Source organism: Moschus berezovskii, chromosome 4, assembly GCF_049115385.1.
Source record: "Moschus berezovskii isolate FMDL1 chromosome 4, NW_MosBer_1.0, whole genome shotgun sequence".
NCBI classification, from domain to species: domain Eukaryota; kingdom Metazoa; phylum Chordata; class Mammalia; order Artiodactyla; family Moschidae; genus Moschus; species Moschus berezovskii.
Window position 1 is genome coordinate 9,745,699 of NC_142463.1, and position 24,332 is coordinate 9,770,030.

General features: G+C 49.4%; 1 protein-coding gene and 1 long non-coding RNA gene across 3 annotated transcripts; one reads left to right on the forward strand and one right to left on the reverse strand.

Moving 5' to 3' along the window:
* On the reverse strand, window positions 1-23,683 carry LOC129541485 (uncharacterized). The gene is made up of 3 exons (XR_008682828.2): window positions 23,617-23,683; window positions 23,458-23,510; window positions 1-182 (listed from the first exon to the last, which is right to left on the reverse strand). It is a non-coding gene; the product is annotated as an uncharacterized LOC129541485 (long non-coding RNA).
* GJB4 (gap junction protein beta 4) lies at window positions 1,164-3,866 on the forward strand. 2 transcript variants are annotated; one of them, XM_055403412.2, is made up of 2 exons: window positions 1,164-1,285; window positions 2,774-3,866. In XM_055403412.2, the coding sequence occupies exon 2, from the start codon at window positions 2,840-2,842 to the stop codon at window positions 3,638-3,640; it is 801 nt and encodes a 266-aa protein (XP_055259387.2). In that variant the 5' UTR covers window positions 1,164-1,285; window positions 2,774-2,839; the 3' UTR covers window positions 3,641-3,866. The 2 variants fall into 2 exon arrangements, with proteins under 2 accessions (XP_055259387.2, XP_055259388.2); XM_055403413.2 differs by having other exon boundaries at window positions 1,191-1,285; window positions 2,540-3,866.
* Window positions 23,684-24,332: the final 649 nt, after the last annotated feature.

A 24,332-nucleotide genomic window follows, 5' to 3' on the forward strand; every position in this document is an offset into this window, starting at 1 on the left:
CTTTGCGCCTTCAACCTTGGCGAGCTTTATTGACTCCTTTCATCAACTTCTCAGCCCCTGCACAGGGCTGCACTTGATCTAGCCAGGTAAGAGGACCCCCAGCACTCCTGAGAGGTCATGCTCCTTGCTCCGGGTCAAGTCTAGCCTTTATCCCCAGTTGCAGTTTTAGGCCCATGGGTTGTCTGCAAAGAGAATAATGCTTAGTGAATAAGCAGTTGTGTGTCTCAGGGGAAAGTTCATGGATTTCTAGTCATAACACTTGACTTTGAACCCAAGTTCCACTGGGACTCTGGGAGAGCAACTGCAGCTCCTCTCCAAAGTGGGTTAATAATATCGAGTTGGTGGGATGGCTGCGAGGCCGGATGAGCTCACAGCTTTGGACGAGGTTAGCCGGCTGTAAAAGGTCACATAAACGTTAATTATTAGTATTAGGAAGTGCTCTATAAATGCTTGTGAGAAATGAGACAGAGGAGCCCCTCCCTGGTTGCACATTAACCTTCCCTATCCCAGGCCCAAGGCCCCTCTGCAGCCCCCACCAGGTCAGGCTCTACTTCTCCAGAAGCCCAGGCCCGTGGAAGGTAGACTGTGAGGCTGTGCCTGGCCACATGCCAGCTGGAGAATTTCATGCTGCAACCTGCATTCCTTGTCTCCACCTGGGCAGTGGTGCCTCATCGAGAGGAACGGAGGGTGGGTTGTGGGTAGGCCCTCCCACCCCCGCATGTCTGACCACCACTCAGATACGTCCTGCCAGAGGCAGGGAGCGGGAGAAGGGGCAGTGCAATCCTGGGCTGAATCAAGGTTGCCCCTTTCCATAGATGTGAGCCGCTGCAGGTCTCACCACCAGAGTTCCAGAGAAAAGGGTAGGAGAGAGGCCTAGGGACCAGAGGATGGGGACATTTAGGCAACAGCGTGGGAGGCAGGGGCAGGAAAAACACCATTTGATGCTGACCTGGGCCCAAGCATGAACATACCAGGCTCTGGCGCCTGTTCAGGCAGTTTCACCCATACACCTGTCAGCATGGTGAGCCAGACCCACTGAGCTGCAGAGAAGGCGTGGGCCAGCAGAGAAGAGCCACAGGTGTTTGCTCTGAACATGTGCCCGGGAAGCCCGCCCACCTGCCTGCCTGCCTGCCTGCCCACCCGGTCACTCTCGTTTGGCTCACTAGTTCAGAAAGCCCCACCCAGCAGGGAACTGAGGAACAAAAGCTGCCTCCGGGAGGTCCCCAGGCAGACGGGCAGACACGCCAGCCCAGGGACAGGAGAGTGGCTGCCAGAACCAAGCAAGGTGAGGACCAAATCGGGCAGGAGACTGAGCTGGGAGGCAGAGACCAGGTGGGCTGAGGGTTGGGCTGAGGGAGATGTAGGGGGAGACAGGATCTCTGGAGAAACTCCAGGGAAGCCCGAAGGAAGGCGAAGGACTGTCCTGCCAGACCAGAGGGAAGACAGGAGACTAAAGATGAGATAAAGTAAGAGGCAAGATGAGGAAATGGTGGGTTTCAATTGGGCTGAGCACACACAGAACACACAGATGTCTCCTGTGTGTTCACTGATCCAGGCTCAGTACCGAGTCCTAGGGAATCAGAGGTGGATGAGATACAGAGGCTGCCCTCCAGAAGCTGACAGTCTGGCATGGAAAACAGGGATAAATAGACCACTTAAGTACTCACGAGGCACTCTGCCAGGACAGATGGAGGAGGGTGCTCAGAAATTGTCCCAAAGGCACAAGGTCTGAAGATGGCTGATACCTGAGTCAGAGGCAGGGGAGGGGCCAGAGGCAGAGGCAGGGCAAGATGGCACTCCAGCTAAGGGGTGTGGAGGATGGAGCACACAGGACATGGCCTGAATGACACAACGGCCCATATGGGCAGCAAACAGCCAGCTTCCTTCCAGAGAAAGAAGGTGGCCCTGAAAGCAAAGGTAGATGGTGGGGAGGGGACCATGCCAGAATCTTGCCTCTGTCCCTTCCCCAGGCCCTCCCAAAGGCTGGAATGGTTAGAATTCCAGAGAACCCACTGGGGTCAGGACAGTCAGCCCTCAGGCCCAGCGCCGAAACAGGAGGTGGCAGGATGATACCAAGCTGCCTGTTTGCTTTGGAAGGGAATGTCAGGTGGGGGATGTCCTGGAGCCAGAAAGAAGATGAGGGTAGATATTATCTGAGGTCCTGGTTCACAGGGCCTGGCTCAGGCCGGTGCTCAGTTAGAGGAAGTTGAAGAATAAAGATACATGTCCCTCAGACTTCCCTGGTGGTCCAGAGGTTAAGACTCTAGGCTTCCACTGCAGGGGGCATGGGTTCAATCCCTGATTGGAGAAGTTCTGCATGCTATATGGTGTGGAAAAAAAAAAAAAAACAGATACACATCCCTCCCCTCCTGCCTGGTCCAGCCCGGCAGCTGACCGAACAGTGGATCATCCAACCCACATTTTTTTACTGTTTGTTTAGAAGTTGTGTGACCTGCAGAGCTGAAGGCTGGAGTCAGCGAGGTTGGTAGGCACATCATTACAAGATGATTACCCTTCACGTGTACCTATTACTTTATAGAATAAAATATGTCCTGATTTTGGAACTGGAAGATGGAAGCTCAAGACCAGCTCTGCCACTTCCAGCCATGCACCTTGGGCGGGTGCCTCTCGGGGCTTTAGCTCCCTCCCTCCCTCTGAATCTAGGACGATGGCAATCCCTACCCCACCAAGTCATGGCCAGTGTGGACACGATAACACGATGGTTGTGAAATCATGTGCCCATCACACCCTTAATGAAGGTGCCCATTTCCAGGTTCTTCCAGCCCTGTGACGCCGGGGGCGGAGATCGTCCACTCAGGGAAGCGAGGCCAGGGTCAGCATGAACTGGGCATTCCTGCGGGATGTGCTGAGCGGGGTCAACAAGTACTCCACGGCGCTGGGCCGCATCTGGCTGTCCGTGGTCTTCATCTTCCGCGTGCTGGTGTACGTGGTGGCGGCCGAGGAGGTGTGGGACGACGAGCAGAAGGACTTCGTCTGCAACACCAAGCAGCCGGGCTGCCCCAACGTCTGCTACGACCACTTCTTCCCCGTGTCCCACGTGCGCCTCTGGGCCCTGCAGCTCATCCTGGTCACGTGCCCGTCGCTCTTCGTGGTCATGCACGTGGCCTACCGCCAGGAGCGGGAACGGAAGCACCGCCGGAAGCACGGGCCGCACGCCCCATCGCTGTACGACAACCCCGACAAGAAGCGCGGCGGGCTCTGGTGGACCTACCTGCTGAGCCTCCTCTTCAAGGCGGCCGTGGACGTGGGCTTCCTCTACGTCTTCCATCGCCTCTACAAGGACTACGACATGCCGCGGGTGGTGGCCTGCTCCGAGGCGCCCTGCCCCCACACCGTGGACTGCTACATCTCCCGGCCCACCGAGAAGAAGATCTTCACCTACTTCATGGTGGCCACGGCCGTCCTCTGCATCCTCCTCAACCTCGGTGAGGTCTCCTACCTGGTGGGCAAGAGGTGCCTGGAGATCCTTGGCCCCAGACCCCGGGGGTCTCGGTGCCGGGCTCACCTGCCGGAGGCGTGTCCACCATATGCCCTCTCCCCGGGGGAGCACCCCCAAGATGGGAACTCTGTCCTAATGAAGGCTGAAATGACCACGGTTGATGCAGGTGGGTTTCCATAACCGGTGAGGTCGGCAGCTGAGACCACCAGAGCCTCTGCCTGCTCCGGAAAGCCAACACAGGTGCGGAAGGCAGATGTGGAGCTCCAGATGCCCACCCAGGGACCAATGCTAGGAAACAGTTTGGTCTCTGGGTCCTGAGCCCCGGGGGAGGCGGGTTGATAGCTGATGGGAATTTTTATATATGGCGATAGGGTATGTCAAGTCCTTAATAAATATGATTTTCTCAGTACTTTGCAGATCGGGGACAAGGAGGGATGGGAAGGAAAGTGGGGGGTGGGGGGGTCACAATGGACCTTAGAGAGGCAGCCAAGACCACTCAGTGGGCATCTGAGTCCTGGAACTTCAGATCCAGGTTTACCAATCACACACACACACACACACACACACTCTCCCACCACACACTCCACAGAGCATGCCCCCAGGAGGTGGTGGGAAGCCCAGAGGTTGATCCAGTGGTCTCTGGAGACTCTGCAACCAGCTGGTCAAAGCAGGAGGGGAGAGATCCTAGGAGACCCTGTGCCAGTGTGAGTTAGTGCCCCTCAGCTGAGCGCACATGGCTCCCCCATCCCAGCCTCCCTAACCCTGCCCAGCACAGGTACCCAGGGGTGAGTCCTTTGAAGGGTGAGGGGGAAGGCCTGGTGTGGGTGGGACGGCGCTGAGAGGGAGTCCTGGATGAGGCATCTGCCAGCATGTCTAGGAGGCCCATCCCCACAGGCCAGGACCCATGAAGCACCTCCAAGCTAACAGGTTCTTCACAGATCCTTAAGGCTGAGGAACTTCTCTTTACTGAATACATGATCCTTCCACCCTACACACACCACTCAGACCTCAACAGCTCCTAAAACAAGCTGGACTAGCTTGAGTCCCAGCACCCACGCCAGTCTGACTCTTGGGACAACTCTCTGGGAGACCCCCAGGTGCCTCCCATTCAGCAGCCCCTAAGCTGACCATGTCATCTTTCCCCAAACCTGCTGTCCTCAAGCATCACGGCCCACCCACCCCCCCAACACCCCACCATGAACAACCAGTTGTCCAAGCCAGGAACTGGTCTGGCGTCCTCCGCCCCTCCCCACCTCCCAGCCCCTCACGGCCCACATCTCAGTGTGGCACCAAACCCCACTAATTTCAGCCCCTAATAGTTTCCCGAGTCTGCCTGTCCTCTCCACCCCATAGCCTTACCCCTCCCACTGGGCCTCTCCCGCTGCCCTCCTCTGCAAGGACAGAGTGTGTACAAATCTGACAACATCGTTCCTCTGGCTTTGAAAGTCCTTCCACTACGGCCACCATCCCCACTGCCCTCCACCAGGCCCTGTTGACCTGCCCAGCCTCACAACACCTCCTCCTCTCTCCTGAAAAGTGAAAGTGGTAGTCACTCAGTTGTGTCCAACTCTTTGTAATCCCATGAACTGTAGCCCACCAGGCTCCTCTGTCCATGGAATTCTCCAGGCAAGAATACTGGAGAGGGTAGTGATTCCCTTCTCCAGGGGATCTTCCTGACACAGGGATCAAACCTGGGTCTCCAGCATAGCAGGCAGATTCTTCACCGTCTGAGCCACCAGGGAAGCCCCCTTTCTCCTGGTACCACCAATAACACATCAAACAGCTTGAGGATCCTCAACCAGACACATCACGCTGGGTCGTGCCTCCAGCCTTCAGACATGCTATTCCCTCTGCCTGGAATGCTCTTCCTCCCTCCTCTGGGATGCTTCCTCAAACCCCAGAGACAGCCTTAACCTCCTCCTGTGCCAGCTTCACCTGCACCTCAGCCACTCTCCCCAAATTGGAGGGGTCCATTCTCCCCATCAGTCTGTGAGCCCTTTACACATAGGACGCTGAGTCGTCCAGCTCCCCAGCTGCCTTCAATAAATGTTTGTTAAATAAGTAAATGGTCTATGAGCTGCTTGACAAAAGGGCCCGTGTCTCGTTTATCTGAATCTGAATCCTCCACCACACCTAGCCCAGGGAGTTCAGCAACATGTTTCCTTGTTTGTGTTTTTTGTTGTTGTTGTTTTAATTAATCCAGCCTACAATATATTTTGGCCACCTAATGTGAAGAACTGACTCATTGGAAAAGACCCTGATGCTGGGAAAGATTGAAGGCAGGAAGAGAAGGGGACGACAGAGGGTGAGATGGTTGGATGGCATCACCGACTCGATGGACATGAGTTTGAGCAAGCTCCGTGTATGTTTGAGAACATAATTTTAAAACAGTCTAGGAACATTTAGGAGAAAGAAATAAGGATACCATAATTAAATGAATTCAAGACATCCTTAGGGGTACAGTTTAGACAGCCATCCCTTGATATCCATGGAAGATTGGTTCCATATTCCTTTTCTTTAATTAATTTTTATTGGAGTAGAATTGCTTTACAATGCTGTGTTAGTTTCTCCTGTAGAGCAAAGTAAATCAGTTATATGTATACATATTAATACATCCCCTTTTTGGATTTCCTTCCCATTTAGGTCACCATAGAGCAGTGAGTAGGTTTCCTGTGATAGATAGTAGATTCTCATTAGTTAAATATTTTATACCTAGTAGTGTATATTTGCCAATCTCCCAGTTCAGCCCACCCCTATCCCTTCCCCCAGCTAAAGGTGTTATAGGTGAGGACACTTTGGCCTGGAGAGGAGAGGGGAACTTCCAAGTCCACAGGGATGAGCTGAATCTGTGGGGGGCTAGGTCCCCCATGACCCTTGGAGACCCTCCATTCCCACCCCTGATTATGGGACAAGATCAGAGAGTTACCCCCGTCTTCAGTCAGGGTCCCTGGAAGCAGGGCCAGCGGCAGGAGTTTGTGTGTGGGTAAGGAAGAACAAAGGAAGCAGGAGAGGGTGGAGCTGTGCAGGGTATGTCTTCTGTGAAACTCAGTCTTGACCTGAGCCCCATGGCATGAGGGGACCTTTGGATCATAAATCCCATCACAGAATTGTCCCCCTGGAGTAAAGAGCGTCAGATTTTGGAACTCCCATAGCTATCAGTCATTGGTTTCAGGCTTCCCCAAGCAGGAGGGCTGGTGGGGAAGGGTTGATGGGTCCCACTCCGTCAAGGTCAGTTCTCTGGGGGCAGCTATATGCCAAGAGTAGATGTCCCCCAGGAATGAGAGTGTGGGCGGGGCACCAAAACCATCCACTGACCACCTGACCCCAAGAAGCAAGATGGCCCCCACCACCAAGCCAGACCAGAGCTGTGACCACCCGGCCGCAGCGAACAGGGTGGCCATCTCAGCCAGTTCAGAACCAGCTGACCCCACACTGCTCAGCCCAAGGCAGCTCCCGCATGTAGACCTGCAGACCCGCCATAGACCACTCCCTCTGAGACTCCAGGCTCCTTACTTCAGGGGCTTCAAGGTCCAACACAGGGAAAGAGCATCACAGAACCTTGACTAACCCCACAGCAGGCCTTTTCACGGGTGCTCTGCCCAGAGGTCTTTAAGTCCCAAGCCACTGAGCCCTGTGGGGACGAAACACCTCCTGACCGGCCAGAAGCCGTCCTTCTCTGTCCTTCACCGCCATCTTCCTGGAAACTCTTCCCTCACTTTGGTCCTGCCATCTTTCTCCTCCTCCCTCTGCCCACCCGCAGAGCTGCACCTACTTCTCGTTCACTAAAGACTGGAGCGCGTGACTGTGGTCTTCCGGTATCCTCTCACAGCCCACAGCCACAGGGACCACGCGTGTGTCACTCTGCTGTCTTCATTCCATGCCAGCCTCGTGGCTCAGGACCTCCTCCCCCACTCCATTTAGCCAGCCACTCACAGGACCACACCCTGGACCTGTCTTCCCCCAGAACTGCTCCACCTCTAGACTCTTCCTTTTAGTTCAGGTCGGCAGCTGTTTACTGTTGACTTTTATGTGTCGAGTCCTGTCTAAGGTGCACAGGATCTGTCTGGGAAGAATCAGGCAGCAGTTCCTGACCTCATGGAGCTTACATGCTATGAAGAGCATGGCTGATGAACTCGTGACATGCTGGGGAAGCCAGGGTGTGGAGAGGGCAGTGGTGGCTGGGGAAGAGGGAGGGGAATTCAGGCACCCAGAAAAGCTTCCCTGGGACTTCTTAAACTGACACCTAGAGAAAAGGAAGATCTTACCAAAGAAAGAAGGGGATTCAGCAGAGGGGAGAGCAAATGAAAAGCCTAGCACAGAGATCAAACCTGATGCCAAGGATCGGAAGGAACCCAGGAGGGCTGGAGTCAGGCAAGCAGGTTCATAGTAGGTGTCAGGCTGAAGTAGACAGGAGCTAGACATGCAGCGCTTTCTCTAGAAGTCTTTGTTAATGATTTCAGACTTTATCCTAAAAACAATGAAAAGTTACTAGGGAGACTTTGCACAGAAGCCGTGTGATCTAATTTACAGGGTCTGGTTACAGTGCGGAGGAGCCAGGGCAGGGCTCTCTGTTTGAAGCCTGATGCAATAGTCCAAGTGAGAAACAGCAGTGGCCTCAACCAGGGTGTGCGCAGGGTGATGGAAAGAAACAGCTGGATCAAAGAAATGCTCTTGAGACAGAATCAAAACGACGTGGTGACCTGGCTGGGTGTGGGGATCAGGAAGAGAGCGGAATCGAAGTGACACCCAAGTTTCTGGTCTGGGTGGTGGTGCCACTTACCGAGCAGAGGAGTAGGTGTGAGGGCGATGCTGATCACTTCCGTTTCAGATATGTTGGATTTGAAATACAAATAAGATACCTGGTTACCCCCTGTCATTCATGGACCATATTACACCCCTGCTCGCTGCTAAGACACTTATTACTGTTCACACCCAAAACCTTGACCTCTCACTTTCTGGACTTCCTTGTTTCCAGCAATCTTTCTTCCTCCACCTGTCGAACCTCACCACATGCATGCTCATAGCCTAGACTCCATTTGTACTGAGAACCGCACCGTCTCCTCTCTCTTGTCCCCCTCCAGCAATCTTTCTGCTCCATATACTGGTCAATAACCCCACTATCTCAACGTCCATCACCCCCTTCACATCCCCACCTTCCCTCCTAACTCCAGTTAAATTTTCCAGGTGGCCCCTGTTCCAGAATATCTGGAGAATAATACCACTGGACTGGCTGGTTTCAGGCACAACTTCTGGCCACAAAGCTCAAGTGGGCACTCCACATGTCTAAGAAATTCTACATTTTCCTAAAACTTTAACCCTATTCTCCAAGATGACCTTATCATACCTTTCTTTCCCCAAACCTCGAGCCCCCATTCTCTTAATCCCCCATTTCAGCAGAGAGCCAGGCATCCTGTGCCAATGGACAATAGAAGCAGTAGGCAAGCACTGGCTTATCCCCGTCCACCAAGTCCGCCTTCTCCCCTTAGCATGGGTGAAGCATCCTGCTCCTGGTAGCCCCTGCTGCACGCGGGCACTGTCCCCCATAACCTGTCACCCACCCCTACCCCCAACTGTGTTCCACAGCTTTGCCTCACTATTCCCTCTCTGTAAATATATCTTATAACATTTCCCTCTCTCTTTTTTAAATATCCTTCTCCAGCTACTACCCCACTTACAAAAAATGAAAATCCTCTAAAAGCTGTCTACACTTGACATCTCCACTTCCACATCACTTTAGCGGCTGCTATCAGGACTGCTCTTATCAAGATCATGAATGGCCAACACTGCTGCCAAATCCACTGGTCATCCTCATCTTGCTCCCTGAGCAACACTTGGCCATTGAGAGCTCCCTCCTTAAACACCATCTCCCCTCGGCTCCCAAGCAGCACCCTCTCCTGACTTCCTCTCATCTCGCTGCTCGTTCTTTCTTGATTTCACTAATTGTTCTTGCTGATCTCTAAATGCAAAATGCCCCAGGGCCCAGTTCTCCACTCTCTTTTCTCCTCTATCTACTCTGTGATCTTGTCCAGAAACATCCATAAAATCATCTCTAAACTGATGACTCTCACGTTTATAAGTTTACACCTAACCACTCCCCTGAGTGCTAGACTCACGTTTCCAACTTTCTGTTGATCATCCAAAACAGAACTCCTAACCCTCCAAAAGAGGACAGATTTATGTTCTGTCCTGGTCTTCCCCATCTACCCAGCTGCTCAATTCAAAAACCTAGATGTCTCTTTCCTCATAATCATGTCCCCACTACTAGCGAGTCAAGCCAGATATAATTCCAAAATGTGTTCAAAGTCCATTCCCTTCCTACCATCTCTGAGAGCCACCTCATCGAACATTGGATACGTGAAGTGGCTCCCTTCCCCAACTCTTGCTCCGCTGCACTTTCTCCTCCATATGGCGGCCTAAGAGATCTTTCTATCACGCAAATCAAACCAAGTCACTCCCTTCCTTGAAACCCTCCCAGTGACTTCCCTTCATGGTTGTAAAAATGATGATAAAATCTTTGCTATGGCCTGCAAGGCCCTACCTGGTTAGGCGCTGGCTTCCTCTCCAAACTTATCTCCCTAAGCCCTCCCCTTCTCGAATGCCACCTCCCCTCCCTCACATCCCAACTCCCCTCCCCCATCCCAAACCCCCTCCCTGACATACACCAGCCTCTCCTACCACAGTGGAGTTTTTTGCACCAACTTCTGCCAACCCTCTTCCCCAGAGCTTCGCATGACTGTCTCCTTGGCATTCTCATCTCCTCTCCTCCAGGAGGCCCTTTCTGACCCATATGTCCCCCCATGAAACACACAGGCCACACAGTCACCCTCTACCACACGACCCCATTTTATATTCTTCATGGTGTCTACTAGTATAGGACATTTTCTTACTTGTCCTTATGTTTATTCTCTGTATCTTCCCACTAGGATGGACTCCTTGAGAGCACGGACTCTGTCACGTTCACCCCTTTATCCACCTGCACCCAGGACGGTGCTTAACACACAGTAGGCACTCAACAAAAATGCTTCAACCCACTGAGTAAGTGGTACCCAGGTGAAGACGTCTAGTAGGCTGTTAGGTATAAAGGGGAAAAGTCCTGGCCAGGAGATACCAATTTGGGAGTTGTCAGCAAAACATCTGAATGCTCTTAGACGCTCAGTCGTGTCCAACTCTTTGCAACCCCATGGACTGTCACCCACCAGGCTCCTCTGTCCATGGGAATTCTCCAGGGAAGCATACTAGAGTGCGTAGCCTATCTCTTCTCCAGGGGATCTTCCCGACCCAGGAATCAAACCGGGGTCTCCTGCATTACCGGCAGATTCTTTACCAGCTGAGCTACCAGAGAATATATGAGATAAGATTTTGCTCCAAAATTATCTCTGAGGTAGCAAAGATCTGCCTCATATTCCAGTCCTTACAAAGTCTCTCGCATTAAGGGCGCGCTCTCAATTAGGACATTTAGAACAACAAAATGCTCTTCGGGGAAAACTTGTTAGCCTGAAATAACCTCAATCAATGAAGTTTTGGATATGTATGGGGGTCACTTGGTAGAATCAGAAAATAATGGAGGCAAAGACTTTTCAATTAGATTCAAATATTATTTCTGGGGGTATGACCTTATAATTGCAAGTATTCATCTTTTTAAGCAAGCCATTCTTTTAAAAAATCAGTTCAAGAACAATGAAGAAAGTGGCTATGTTGTGGAGACAACAAAGACACACCTACCAGATTTTTATTTCATTTTAGTTTAGTTTATTTATGCAGTCTAGTATTATGCAATCAGGTTTCTGTGGCAAAGAACAGAGTTTACAGCATCATACACAGATTCAAAAAGCACTGTGACACAAATAACTTGGGCAAAAATAAAGTTCACGTGTTCTATAAAAGGTTCATGATAACAAAGCTTTAGTGATACTAACCCAGGTTTTAAAGAGAAATGTTAAAAGTTTAAATAAAACTGCTTCATAAAATAAGAGGAAAAAAAATAAAATGTCTTGCAACAATGTCTTATACGACATCTGATTTTTAAAATGTATAGTGAACTAAGCTAATAAAGGACATTATTATTTCAACCACACTAAAAGTTTACGTATTCAAGTTAGCCCCAAAACTTTTTGGCAAGTCTCCTCACTGGGAATCTAGGGGATTGCTTTTAATTTGGTTTTTATCTTCTATCTGGGCCGCTATGGTAGGTGGTTACTTAAGCTCTGAGACTGGCTAATACTATACAGAGGCTATTTGGGGGAGAGATAAGAAGAAGCCCTTGGATGGAGGCTTAAAGACCAAATGGAGTGGGACTGTGGGGTAAACTGTTATCACAAAAGCCCAGGGGATACAATGTCACAGAGGAGAAAGTTAATGTCAGAAGCAGAGAGAAGATTCTAGGAAGAGTTTCTAAGGGAAGAAGAAGGTGACCACGGGGCCAAACACTGTCATGGGTCAAATAAAGGCCGCCAAGTGCTCATTAGATTAATAAAGATGGCCATCGGTACCCGTGGCAGGACTATCATCCACAGAGAATGGGCTGCAGAAACCAGGTCCCAGTGAACCGAGGGGACAGTCTGAAGGCCAAGCATGTGGTGACAGCAAGAGAGGACAACTGGACGGACAATGGGGGCTGAAGTAGAATGGAGTAGAATAGAATAGAAACTGAAAGGATACTGACTGCAAGAGGATGGGGCAGCCAAGCAATTATATATATATATATATATATATATATATATATATATATATATATATATATATATATATAATGAGAGAGACTTGGGAATATTTAGAAGTGATGAGATGAATCCAGTGGAGGGGAAAGAAGGTCAGGGTCCCCAGGAGAGTCAGAGGGGATGGGGAGAGTCCTTGGAGGCTGAGACTTCGACAGGAAAAGGACAGGTCAGCTATTGTAACAGGAAGGGAGGGAGGGAAGGGCGGGGCAGGGACAAGTCACCCCACTCTCTAACCGCAGCTTCCCTAAGCCTGCACTCTCCCGCCACATCTGCCCATGTCTGTTGACCTCACAGGCACCTCCAGACCTGACCCTGTGACCCTCTCTCTGTCTGCCAGCCCCTCCTACATTCCTGTCCGTCTGTGTCCAGCCTAGACTCCACAGAATCCCTCCCATCACCCTCATCTCACATGGGAGCTTCTAAATAAATGTTTGCCCAACCCCCCACCTGTGCTAAGCCAACAAAGGTCCGTCTAGTCAAGGCTATGGTTTTTCCAGTAGTCATGTATGGATGTGAGAGATGGACTATAAAGAAAGCTGAGTGCCGTAGAATGGATGCTTTTGAACTGTGGTGTTGGAGAAGACTCTTGAGAGTCCCTTGGACTGCAGGGAGATCCAACCAGTCCATCCTAAAGGAGGTCAGTCCTGGGTGTTCATTGGAAGGACTGATGTCGAAACTGAAACTCCAATACTTTGGCCACCTGATGCAAAGAGTTGACTCACTGGAAAAGACCCTGATGCTGCGAGGGATTGGGGGCAGGAGGAGAAGGGGACGACAGAAAATGAGATTGCTGGATGGCATCACGGACTCGATGGACATGAGTTTGGGTAAACTCCGGGAGTTGGTGATGGACAGGGAGGCCTGGCGTGCTGTGATTCATGGGGTCGCAAAGAGCTGGACATGACTGAGCAACTGAACTGAATTGTAGATTTAAGGGACTAGATCTGATAGATAGATTGCCTGATGAACTCTGGACGGAGGTTCGTGACATTGTACAGGAGACAGGGACCAAGACCATCCCCATGGAAAAGAAATGCAAAAAAGCAAAATGGCTGTCTGAGGAGGCCTTACAAATAGCTGTGAAAAGAAGAGAAGCGAAAAGCAAAGGAGGAAAGGAAAGATATAAGCAACTGAATGCAGAGTTCCAAAGAACAGCAAGGAGAGATAAGAAAGCCTTCCTCAGCGATCAATGCAAAGAAATAGAGGAAAACAACAGAATAGGAAAAACAAGAGATCTATTCAAGAAAATTAGAGATTCCAAGGGAACATTTCATGCAAAGATGGGCTCGATAAAGGACAGAAATGGTATGGAAATAACAGAAGCAGAAGATATTAAGAAGAGGTGGCAAGAATACACAGAAGAACTGTACAAAAAAGATCTTCACGACCAAGATAGTCACGATAATGTGATCACTGACCTAGAGCCAGACATCTTGGAATGTGAAGTCAAGTGGGCCTTAGAAAGCATCACTACGAACAAAGCTAGTGGTGGTGATGGAATTCCAGTTGAGCTATTTCAAATCTTGAAAGATGATGCCGTGAAAGTGCTGCACTCAATATGCCAGCAAATTTGGAAAACTCAGCAGTGGCCACAGGACTGGAAAAGGTCAGTCTTCATTCCAATCCCAAAGAAAGGCAATGCCAAAGAATGCTCAAACTACCGCACAATTGCACTCATCTCACACGCTAGTAAAGTCATGCTCAAAATTCTCCAAGACAGGCTTCAGCAATATGGGAACCGTGAACTCCCAGATGTTCAAGCAGGTTTTAGAAAAGGCAGCGGTACCAGAGATCATATTGCCAACATCCGCTGGATCATGGAGAAAACAAGAGAGTTCCAGAAAAACATTTATTTCTGCTTCATTGACTATGCCAAAGCCTTTGACTGTGTGGATCACAATAAACTGTGGAACATTCTGAAAGAGATGGGAATACCAGACCACCTGACCTGCCTCTTGAGAAACCTGTATGCAGGTCAGGAAGCAACAGTCAGAACTGGACATGGAACAACAGACTGGTTCCAAATAGGAAAAGGAGTACGTCAAGGCTGTATATTGTCACCTTGCTTATTTAACTTATACACAGAGTACATCATGAGGAATGCTGGGCTGGAAGAAGCACAAGCTGGAATCAAGATTGCTGGGAGAAATATCAATAACCTCAGATATGCAGATGACACCACCCTTATGGCAGAAAGTGAAGAGGAACTCAAAAGCCTCTTGATGAAAGTGAAAGAGGAGAGTGAAAAGGTTGGCTTGAAGCTCAACATTCAGAAAACAAAGATCATGGCATCTGGTCCCAACACTTCATGGGAAATAGATGGAAAAACAGTGGGAACAGTGTCAGACTTTATTTTTTGGGGCTCCAAAATCACTGCGGATGCTGATTGCAGCCATGAAATTAAAAGACGCTTACTCCTTGGAAGGAAAGTTATGACCAACCTTGATAGTATATTAAAAAGCAGAGACATTACTTTGCCAACCAAGGTCCGTCTAGTCAAGGCTATGGTTTTTCCCGTGGTCATGTATGGATGTGAGAGTTGGACTGTGAAGAAAGCTGATCGCGGAAGAATTGATGCTTTTGAACTGTGGTGCTGGAGAAGACTCTTGAGGGTCCCTTGGACTGCAAGGAGATCCAACAAGTCCATTCTAAAGATCAATCCTGGGTGTTCATTGGAAGGATTGATGCTAAAGCTGAAACTGCAATACTTTGGCCACCTCATGCGACGAGTTGACTCACTGGAAAAGACTCTGATGCTGGGAAAGGTTGGGGGCAGGAGGAGAAGGGGACGACCAAGAATGAGATGGCTGGATGGCATCACTGGCTCTGTGGACATGAGTTTGAGTGAACTCCAGGAGTTGGTGATGGACAGGGAGGCCTGGCATGCTGTGATTCATGGGGTCACGGAGAGTCGGACACGACTGAGTGACTGAACGGAACTGAACTGAATGCTTCTCAACAGTTACTGGATATCAGAATCTCTTGGTGAGCTTGGAAACGGATTCCTGAATTAACTTCTAAAGATTCTGACTCAGCAGGTAAAGGGTGGCAGTCAAAGGTCTGATTTCTAACACAGCTCCAGGTGATGCTAATACCCTACCACACTTGACGTCTTAGGCTCTAGTTTTTATGAACCAGGCATAATTAACTTCAGATAATAAATCACTATACCGAGAGGCTGAAAACAATCTTCATCATAGAAAAAAAAAAAACAATCTTCATCAAGTGCAATCTCTTATCAGATGGTTGAATTTCTTTCAACTCCACAGAATCCCTCCCATCACCCTCATCTCACATGGGAGCTTCTAAATAGATGTTTGCCCAACCCCCTACCTGTGCTAAGCCAACAAAGGTCCATCTAGTCAAGGCTATGGTTTTTCCAGTGGTCATGTATGGATGTGAGAGTTGGACTATAAAGAAAGCTGAGTGCCGAAGAATGGATGCTTTTGAACTGTGGTGTTGGAGAAGACTCTTGAGAGTCCCTTGGACTGCAGGGAGATCCAACCAGTCCATCCTAAAGGAGATCAATCCTGGGTGTTCATTGGAAGGACTGATGCTGAAGCTGAAACTCCAATACTTTGGCCACCTGATGCAAAGAACTGACTCATTTGAAAAGACCTTAATGCTGGGAAAAATTGAAGGCAGGAGGAGAAGGGGACGACAGAGGATGAGATGGTTCGATGACATCGCTAACTCTATGGACACGAGTTTGGGTGAACTCCAAGAGTTGGTGATGGACAGGGAGGCCTGGAGTGCTGCAGTCCATGGGATCACAAAGAGTCAGACACGACTGAGCGACTGAACTGAACCTAGAGGTCAACCTCTCCGAGGGCAGGAATACAATCTACCTGGTTTGTCAATATGTCCTTAGGCCCCACACCATGCCTGGTGTAGTCAGATGGTAAGAAATACTTGCTGAGATAAAACTGGAATGAAATGCCATCCCACCAATACCCTCATTGTCCCTCTGCCCCTCCAGCTTGGCCAACCCCCAGCCCAGATCCATCCAACCATGCCGTCCCACCTCCATACCCTGCGTTGGGCCCTGCTGATGAGAATCAGGCGTGAGGCTTCTGCAAATTCATGTTCTCCAGTCCACGTGACTCTAACTCCTCCCTGCTGCACTCTATCTGCTGCTTTTCATGCTGGTAGCCTTCTCAACTTCCTCCACTCTCCTTGCACCTTCTAGCCAGTTCCATCTTGTCTTCATCCTACCTCCCAGAGAAAGTAGAAGCTGTCTGAGAAGAATGCTTTCCTATACACGGTCACCAGACCTACAGACCTACCGTATCCATACAGGTCCTCCTCCTTTCCCCCAGCACAGAAAAGGGCGTGAGCCTGCTCCTGCCAACACTCTAATCTGCCCCCCACCCCGTGCTCAGATGCCCTCCCTTCCCACCCCCTCACTCTCCTGTTTCTTCAACCTCTGCTTCTTTCCTGGCTCTCTCAGCATCCGAGCATGTTCACCTGTTCTCCCATCCAAAAACAAAAAACAAAAATCCTTCTTTGAACTCCTATCTCCTACAACTTCCTCCTCATCTCTCTCCTGCCTTGCACAACTGTTCCTCCTGACTCACAGGTCTGCACGTACTGTCTCTACATGCTCACCTCCCTCTGATTCCCACCAGCTATGAGCCAGCCTCTGGCCCAGCACCCCACTCACACTTTCCCTTGCCAAGCACACCTAAGATTCCTTTGTGAGTCAGCCCAGCGGGTGCTCCCAGTCCTCATCTTAAACCATGAGTCATTTTAGAGATTAAGCAGCCCTTCCTTCTTGAGCCTCTTCCCCGATGTATCCTGTCCCCTCAGGATTCTCCTCTCCCTCTAATCTGGGGTGCTAAAGTGACAAATAGCTTCAAGGGGTTGGATCTGATAGAGTGCCTGAAGAACTATGGACGGAGGTTCATGACATTGTACACAAGGCAGGGATCAAGACCATCCCCAAGAAAAAGAAATGCAAAAAGACAAAATGGTTGTCTGAGGAGGCCTTACAAATAGTTGAGAAGAGAAGCGAAAGGCAAAGGAGGAAAGGAAAGATATACCCATTGAATGCAGAGTTCCAAAGAATAGCAAGGACAGATAAGAAAGCCTTCCTCAGTGATCAGTGCAAAGAAATAGAGGAAAACAATAGAATGGGAAATACTAGCGATCTCTTCAAGAAAATTAGAGATACCAAGGGAACATTTCATGCAAAGATGGGCACAATAAAGGACAGAAATGGTAGGGACCTAACAGAAGCAGAAGATATTAAGAAGAGGTGGCAAGAATACACATAAGAGCTATATAAAAAAGATCTTCATGACCCAGACAAACACAGTGGTGTGATCACTCACCTAGAGCCAGACATCCTGGAATGCAAAGTCAAGTGGGCCTTAGGAAGCATCACTAGGAACAAAGCTAGTGGAAGTGATGGAATTCCAGTTGAGCTATTTCAAATCCTAAAAGATGATGCTGTGAAAGTGCTGCACTCAATATGCCAGCAAATTTGGAAAACTCAGGAGTGGCCACAGGACTGGAAAAGGTCAGTTTTCATTCTAATCCCAAAGAAAGGCAATGCCAAAGAATGCCCAAACTAGCACATAATTGCACTCATCTCACATGCTAGCAAAGTAATGCTCAAAATTCTCCAAGCCAGGCTTCAACAGTATGTGAACCGTGAACTTCCAGATGTTCAAGCTGGATTAGAAAAGGCAGAGGCACCAGAGATCAAATTGTCAACATCCGCTGGGTCATCAGAAAAGCAAGAGAGTTCCAGAAAAACATCTGCTTTATTGACTATGCCAAAGCCTTTGACTGTGTGGATCACAACAAACTCTGGAAAATTCTTCAAGAGATGGGGATACCAGACCACCTGACCTGCCTCCTGAGAAATCTATATGCAGGTCAAGAAGCAACAGTTAGAACTACACATGGAACAACAGACTGGTTCCAAATCAGGAAAGGAGTACATCAAGGCTGTATATTGTCACCCTGTTTATTTAACTTATATGCAGAGTACATCATGAGAAACGCTGGGCTAGATGAAGCACAAGTTGGAATCAAGATTGCCAGGAGAAATATCAGTAACCTCAGATATGCAGATGATAGTACCCTTATGACAGAAAGCAAAGAAGAACTAAAGAGCCTCTTGATGAAATTGAAAGAGGAAAGTGAAAAATTTCACTTAAAACTCAACATTCAGAAAACTAAGATTGTGGCATCTGGTCCCATCACTTCATGGAAAATAGATGAGGAAACAATGGAAACAGGGAGAAACTTTATTGTGGGGGGCTCTAAAATCCCTGCAGATGGTGACCACAGCCATTAAATTAAAAGACATTTGCTCCTTGGAAGAAAAGTTATGACCAACCTAGACATCATATTAAAAAAGCAGAGATATTACTTTGCCAACAAAGGTCCATCTAGTCAAGGCTATGGTTTTTCCAGTAGTCATGTATGGATGTGAGAGTTGGACTGCGAAGAAAGCTGAGCCCTGAAGAATTGATGTTTTTGAACTGTAGTGTTGGAGAAGACTCTTGAGAGTCCCCTGGACTGCAAGGAGATCCAACTAGTACATCCTAAAGGAAATAAGTCCTGAATATTCACTGGAAGGACTGATGCTGAAGCTGAAGCTCCAATACTTTGGCCATATGATATGAAGAGCTGACTCATTTGAAAAGACCTTGATGCTGGGAAAGATTGAGGGCAGGAGGAGAGGGGACAACAGAGAATGAGATGGCTGGATGGCATCACTGACTCAATGGACATGAGTTTGAGTAAGCTCCGGGAGTTGGTGATAGACAGGGAGGCCTGGCATGCTGCAGTCCATGGGGTCTCAAAGAGTCGGACATGACTGAGCAACTGAACTGAACTGAACTGAAAGGCAACTGCCCGTCATGCATCCTGACCCCCCTACCTCAGGGTGGATATGTGCTCCAGCTGGGGCCACTCAGGGTTCTTCCCTGGGTTACTTGAATCCTTCCTAAGGGAAGTGTATAGCAGCAAAACCTGGGGAGGTGTGCACTCAGAGCTGCTGCTGGTCATGAGCAAAGGCCTTTTGCAGAAGCCCATCCATAAGAGGAGAGAGGAAGCTGGCAAAAGTCCCAGAGGAGCAGGGGTGATCCTTGCAGGAGCCAGGTCCTAGAAAGCAGATCTGACTCTAGCCAGGTGCTTGTGGGGCCCCCAGGTACCCTGCCCTTCCCACATTTCAGCAAACCAATTCCCCTTTGTACCCAAGCTAACTCAAGGTGGGTTTCTGTCATTTGCAATCCAGGGCACTGACTAATACACCCAGGCTTCTAGAACACCATCATTCTTCCAGTTTTCTGCTGCTCTAATAACTCCCCCTCAGTCTCCTTCTCCTGCCTTTTCGTGGGCAAGGTCCTCAGGGCTCTGTCCCAGGCTGTCCACCCACAGTCCTCAGTGGCATGCCCTCTTCCATGGCCTTCATCACCATCTGGACAGCGCTGACTCCCAAACCCATATTTCTTTCCCCCTTTTACTTTCATTTTTTTATTGTGAGAAAAGACACATAACATGACATTGACACTTTAATCACTTTTAAGTGTAAAATGCAATAGTGTTGAAAGTATGCAACCATCACTTCTATTTCCAGAACTTTTCCATCACCTCTGCAAAAAGTCTCTACCCATCAAACAGTAACCCCTATGCTCCCCTCCACCCTGGTAACTGCTGACAAGTTATTGTCTCTATGAATTCATCTTGTATTTCATATAAATGAAATCATGTGATATCTGTCCTCTGTGTCTGGTGTATTTCACTTAGCATAACGTTTTCAAGATCCATCCATGTTGTAGCATGTCTCAGAACTTGATTCCATTTATGGCTGTCATGTACAGATGTGAGAGTTGGATTACAGAGAAGGCTGAATGCCGAATAATTGATGCTTTCGAACTGTGATGCTGGAGAAAACTCTTGAGAGTCCCTTAGACTACAAGATCAAACCAGTCAATCCTAAAGGAAATCAACCCTGAGTATTCACTGGAAGGTCTGTTGCTGAAGCTCAAGTACTTTGGCCACCTGATGTGAAGAGCCAACTCATTGGAAAAGACCCTGATGCTGGGAAAGATTGAAAGCAAAAGGAGAAGGGGGCAGCAGAGGATGAGATGGTTAGACAGCATCACCAACTCAATAGACACGAATTTGGGCAAACTCCAGGAAATAGTGGAGGACACAGGAACCTGGCATGCTACAGTCCACTAGGTCACAAAGAGCTGGACATGGCTTAGTGACTAAGCAGCAACAATATTCTATTGTATAGGCAGACCACATTTTGTTCATCTGTTCTTCCTTTGATGGACACGCAGGTTGTTTTCAAACACTTAGCCATTGTGAACAGTGCTATTGTGAACGTTCATGCGAGGTATTTGTCTGAGTCTCTGTTCCCAGATCTTTCAGGCATACACCTGGGCTGGGACTTGCTGGGTCAAGTGACAATTCTATGCTTAACTATTTGAGGACACACCAAGCTGCTTTTGGCAGAGGTTGCGCCATTTTGCATTTGCACAAGCAAGCCAGGAGCGTTCCCAGTATTCTTCTCTTTCCCGAGGCCCAGACCCATGCATCCGGCTGCCTCCAGATGCCCATGCACATGTGTGCCCTGGGGAACTCAGACCACCCGGTAGGGCATATTTGGCTGCAGAGGACAGCCTGGCTGTGTCGAAGCAACCCTGAGCACACCCCAGCCCTGAGGATCCAGAACAGGCCAAGTGTTGCAAGTTCAGTGACGTTTATGGAGGAGTAGGGGATGCGGGCGAAACTGCCTTCTAAGGGCTTCCATCATAACAAAGGGTTTCTACAGCCCACATCAGAATGTACTAACAGCCCCTATCAAAAGGTATGCATTGGAATATCATCACAAACAAATACCATTCAGCAAATTCCAGGTGCAAGGTCACTGCCACTGTCCTCTCCCCACCGATTCTGCTCCTCTATTGCTCCCAGCTCAGCTAATGGCCAGCCACCCATCTAAGCACCTAGGTCATGTACTCCTCAGTTTGCAGGAACAGTGAGTTCAGGAACCACAGCACTGCAACCCAGACCCATCCTAGGCTCTAGTCCCTGGCGCACCCAATGCCCATCACCTCCTTGGCCCAGGATCAAGGTTTCCAAAGCTCTCACCCTGCAGGGGACTGGCTGACTTCAGGCATACTGCACATGTCTCACCCCAAATGGCTTCACCCAGCCCCCAAGAAAAGACCCACCTGACCCTTGAGGACCAAAGGTTTGGGCCTGGTGGCAAGAAGAGAGGAAGACAGACAAGGTTCGGTCAGTAAAAGCTTCCTGGAGGAGGGTGCATGGTCAGACAGAGACTTCTGGAGGCAGAGGTTGGGACCATAAGCTAGTAGGGGCTCACTAAACAGTGGCCGCGTGCTGGCCCAAGACTGGGGCTTACTGTGCTTTGGTCTACAAAGTGCCAGACCCTGTTTCAGGCACTGGGAAAACACCAATGGACCCAAGACAAAAGTGACTGCAGATGGGAGTGATGGGGAGACAACTAACAAGAAGACTAAGCAAAATACAAAATACACAAATGATTACAGTGCTAAGGAGAACAGAAAAGCAGGACGGGAAGGGGCAGGGCTGGAGGAGGCGGGCTGCAACGTGAATGGGGAGGCCAGGGAAGGCAAGGGAGCAAGCCAGGCAGAGGTTTGCGGGAAAAGTGTGTCAGCTAGAAGGAAGGGTGAGTTCACAGGTGCTGAGGCTGGGGAAGACCCAGTGTGCACCCAGGACAGCAAGGAAATCAATAAGGAAGGGCAGGGGAGAGCCAAGAGGCATGGGGAACAAGGCCAGAAGGTTCCAGTGAGGCCTGAATAGGATCAGCTCACACACGGCCCTAAAAGCCACCCTGAAGCCTTTGGCTGTCACTCAGTGATCAAGAAGACAGTGGACCATTTTGAACAAAAATTACTGGCCGTGTTAGCAGTAGACACATGGGACAATGGGCAAAACAGGGTGACCAGCTGTAAGACCGTTGTAATAATGCAGGAAAGAAATTATTCATGGCTTTAATGTTGGCAGAATAACACTAATGGAGTCAGTGAGAAGTTTCTCGATTCTGAAAATAATCTGTAAGTAACAACAAAATAATCCACGACATCGACTGTTCGGGCTTTTTGAGCGTGAGCCACCTGTTCTCCTTGCTCAGCCCTTGCAATAAACCTTTCTTGGCTCCAAACTCAAAAAAAGAAAGAAAGGAAAGAAGAGGGGGAAGAAAAGATTCACTAACATTGAATGTACGCTATGAGAAAAATGAGTCAGCGTGACTCCATCTGAGGTCTGAACAGGTAGGTGAGTAAAACTGCAGTTTACTCCAAGAGCCCATGAGTAGAGAAGGCTGGAGAGGAATCCAAGGACTAGGTTACCAAACAGAATACAGGACATGCAATTAAGTTTCAGTTTCAGATAAACAACTAATTTTTTTTTTTACTTTTAAGTATGTCTCATAGACTATCTGAAATTCAAATTGAACTGAGTGTCCTGAGTTTGGGTTTTCTGTTTTTGCTTTTCTTTTGGTTAATTTCTAAATCTGGCAGTTCTATTAAGAAGAAGCTGAATTTGGGAGGTGATAAGTCTGCAATACCTGCTAGACGTCCAGGGGGAGAGGTTAATCTGGAATTCAAGGAAATGGCCTGGGCTGGAGATAAGTTTTTAGGAGTTGTCTAATTTTGATATTTTGAACCCTGAGAGGGATGACATTACTAAGAGAGTGAGAAAGGACAGAGGAGTCCTAGGAATAAGCACCCCGATATTTAGAAGTCAGGGCGATCGGGGGTGGGGGAGGGTGGGACCAGCAAAGGAGCCCTAGAAAGAAAGACCAGAAAGGAAGGAGAAAAGTCAGGAGACTGATGTTCTGGCCATCAAACGCTGCTGGGAGTGGAAGGAAAGATACGCGCTGAAACTTGACTGTGGGATTGAGCTATAGAAACATTGGCTGGAATAATGTGGAGCAAAAGCCTGATTAGCGTTCCGGAGAGAGAATAAAAGAAGATGAGGAATTAAGACAATTCATCTGAGAAGTTTTGCTATAAAAAAAAAAAATGGAAAGAAATGAGGCTGAGGGTGGAAGATACGTGGTCAAGGCAGTTTTGTTTGTTAGGATACAGAAATACCAGGATGCTTGTTGTCATCCTGGAAAGACTGGATAAAGAACAGAAGGGTGATGACCAGAGAAGAAAGAGGACGAGGGGAGAGGTCCTGGGGTGGGGGAGAAGGGACGGGACCCCAGGACACGTGTAGACGGGCTGAACCCTCCCCTAACTCAGAGAAGCCCTGGATTACCTCTATTTGAGGATAAAGTTGAGCAGTAGAAGTTCCAGGTCACTCAAGAAGTCCTGAAAAGAAAGTAGCATTCAAGCCCGGCTCTGGGACTAGCCCCTTCCTACCCACAGCCCCAGACATGCACCAGCAGGACTGGAAAGCCCCCACGCTTCCGCCAACCTGCTTTCCAGAGGGTTCCATCTGCCCCACCTCTGTGCTCAGGGGTGGAGAGGGCCTTCAGGGCTGCTCACAAACACAAGAAACCCCAGCAGGAGAGAGAAGAACCTGCTCGGGGCCCCGGCAGAGCTGCAGACTCAGGGGCTCCGGCCTGGGGGCATCAGCAGCTGCGCCCAGCCTGGGCGGGAAGACCACAGTGGCAGGCTTCGGGCCTGCTGCCCCCGGAGAGCAGGTGCAGGCCCACAGGGGAGTGGGGGTGGCAGGGGCAGCTGCCAAGGCTGGGTGCAACACAGCCCCGCCCTGAGGCAGGAGGATGGCCTAGATGGCCTCGCACACACTCCCCTGTGCAGGAAGCAGAACTTTGGCCGTGGACAGCATGGCCTGGATGGGGACCCTTCCAGCTCACTCCAGAAATAGCAAGGGCATCCGGCAAGGTCAGAGTGTTAGGACCTGGGCAGTCAAATCACCTGGTCACCGGGGCAGAATAACACCACCACACAGCCACACGTGCACACAACCTCACAAAACCCTACCAGTCACTTCCACAAGCACACACAGTCACAGCCACACACACACACCAAACCTACACAGCTGTACTCCAAGCTGCCCCCTTGACCATAACTACCCCACCCCACTGAGCAACCGACAGTCCTCACACACAACCTTTTACTTTACAAACAGGAACTGACGTCGACAACCAGGGAGCTCCCTGCTCTGCT

Bases quoted from the DNA above. Each gene is read 5' to 3' on its own strand.
- GJB4 (XM_055403412.2), top strand. From the start codon at position 2,840: ATGAACTGGGCATTCCTGCGGGATGTGCTGAGCGGGGTCAACAAGTAC.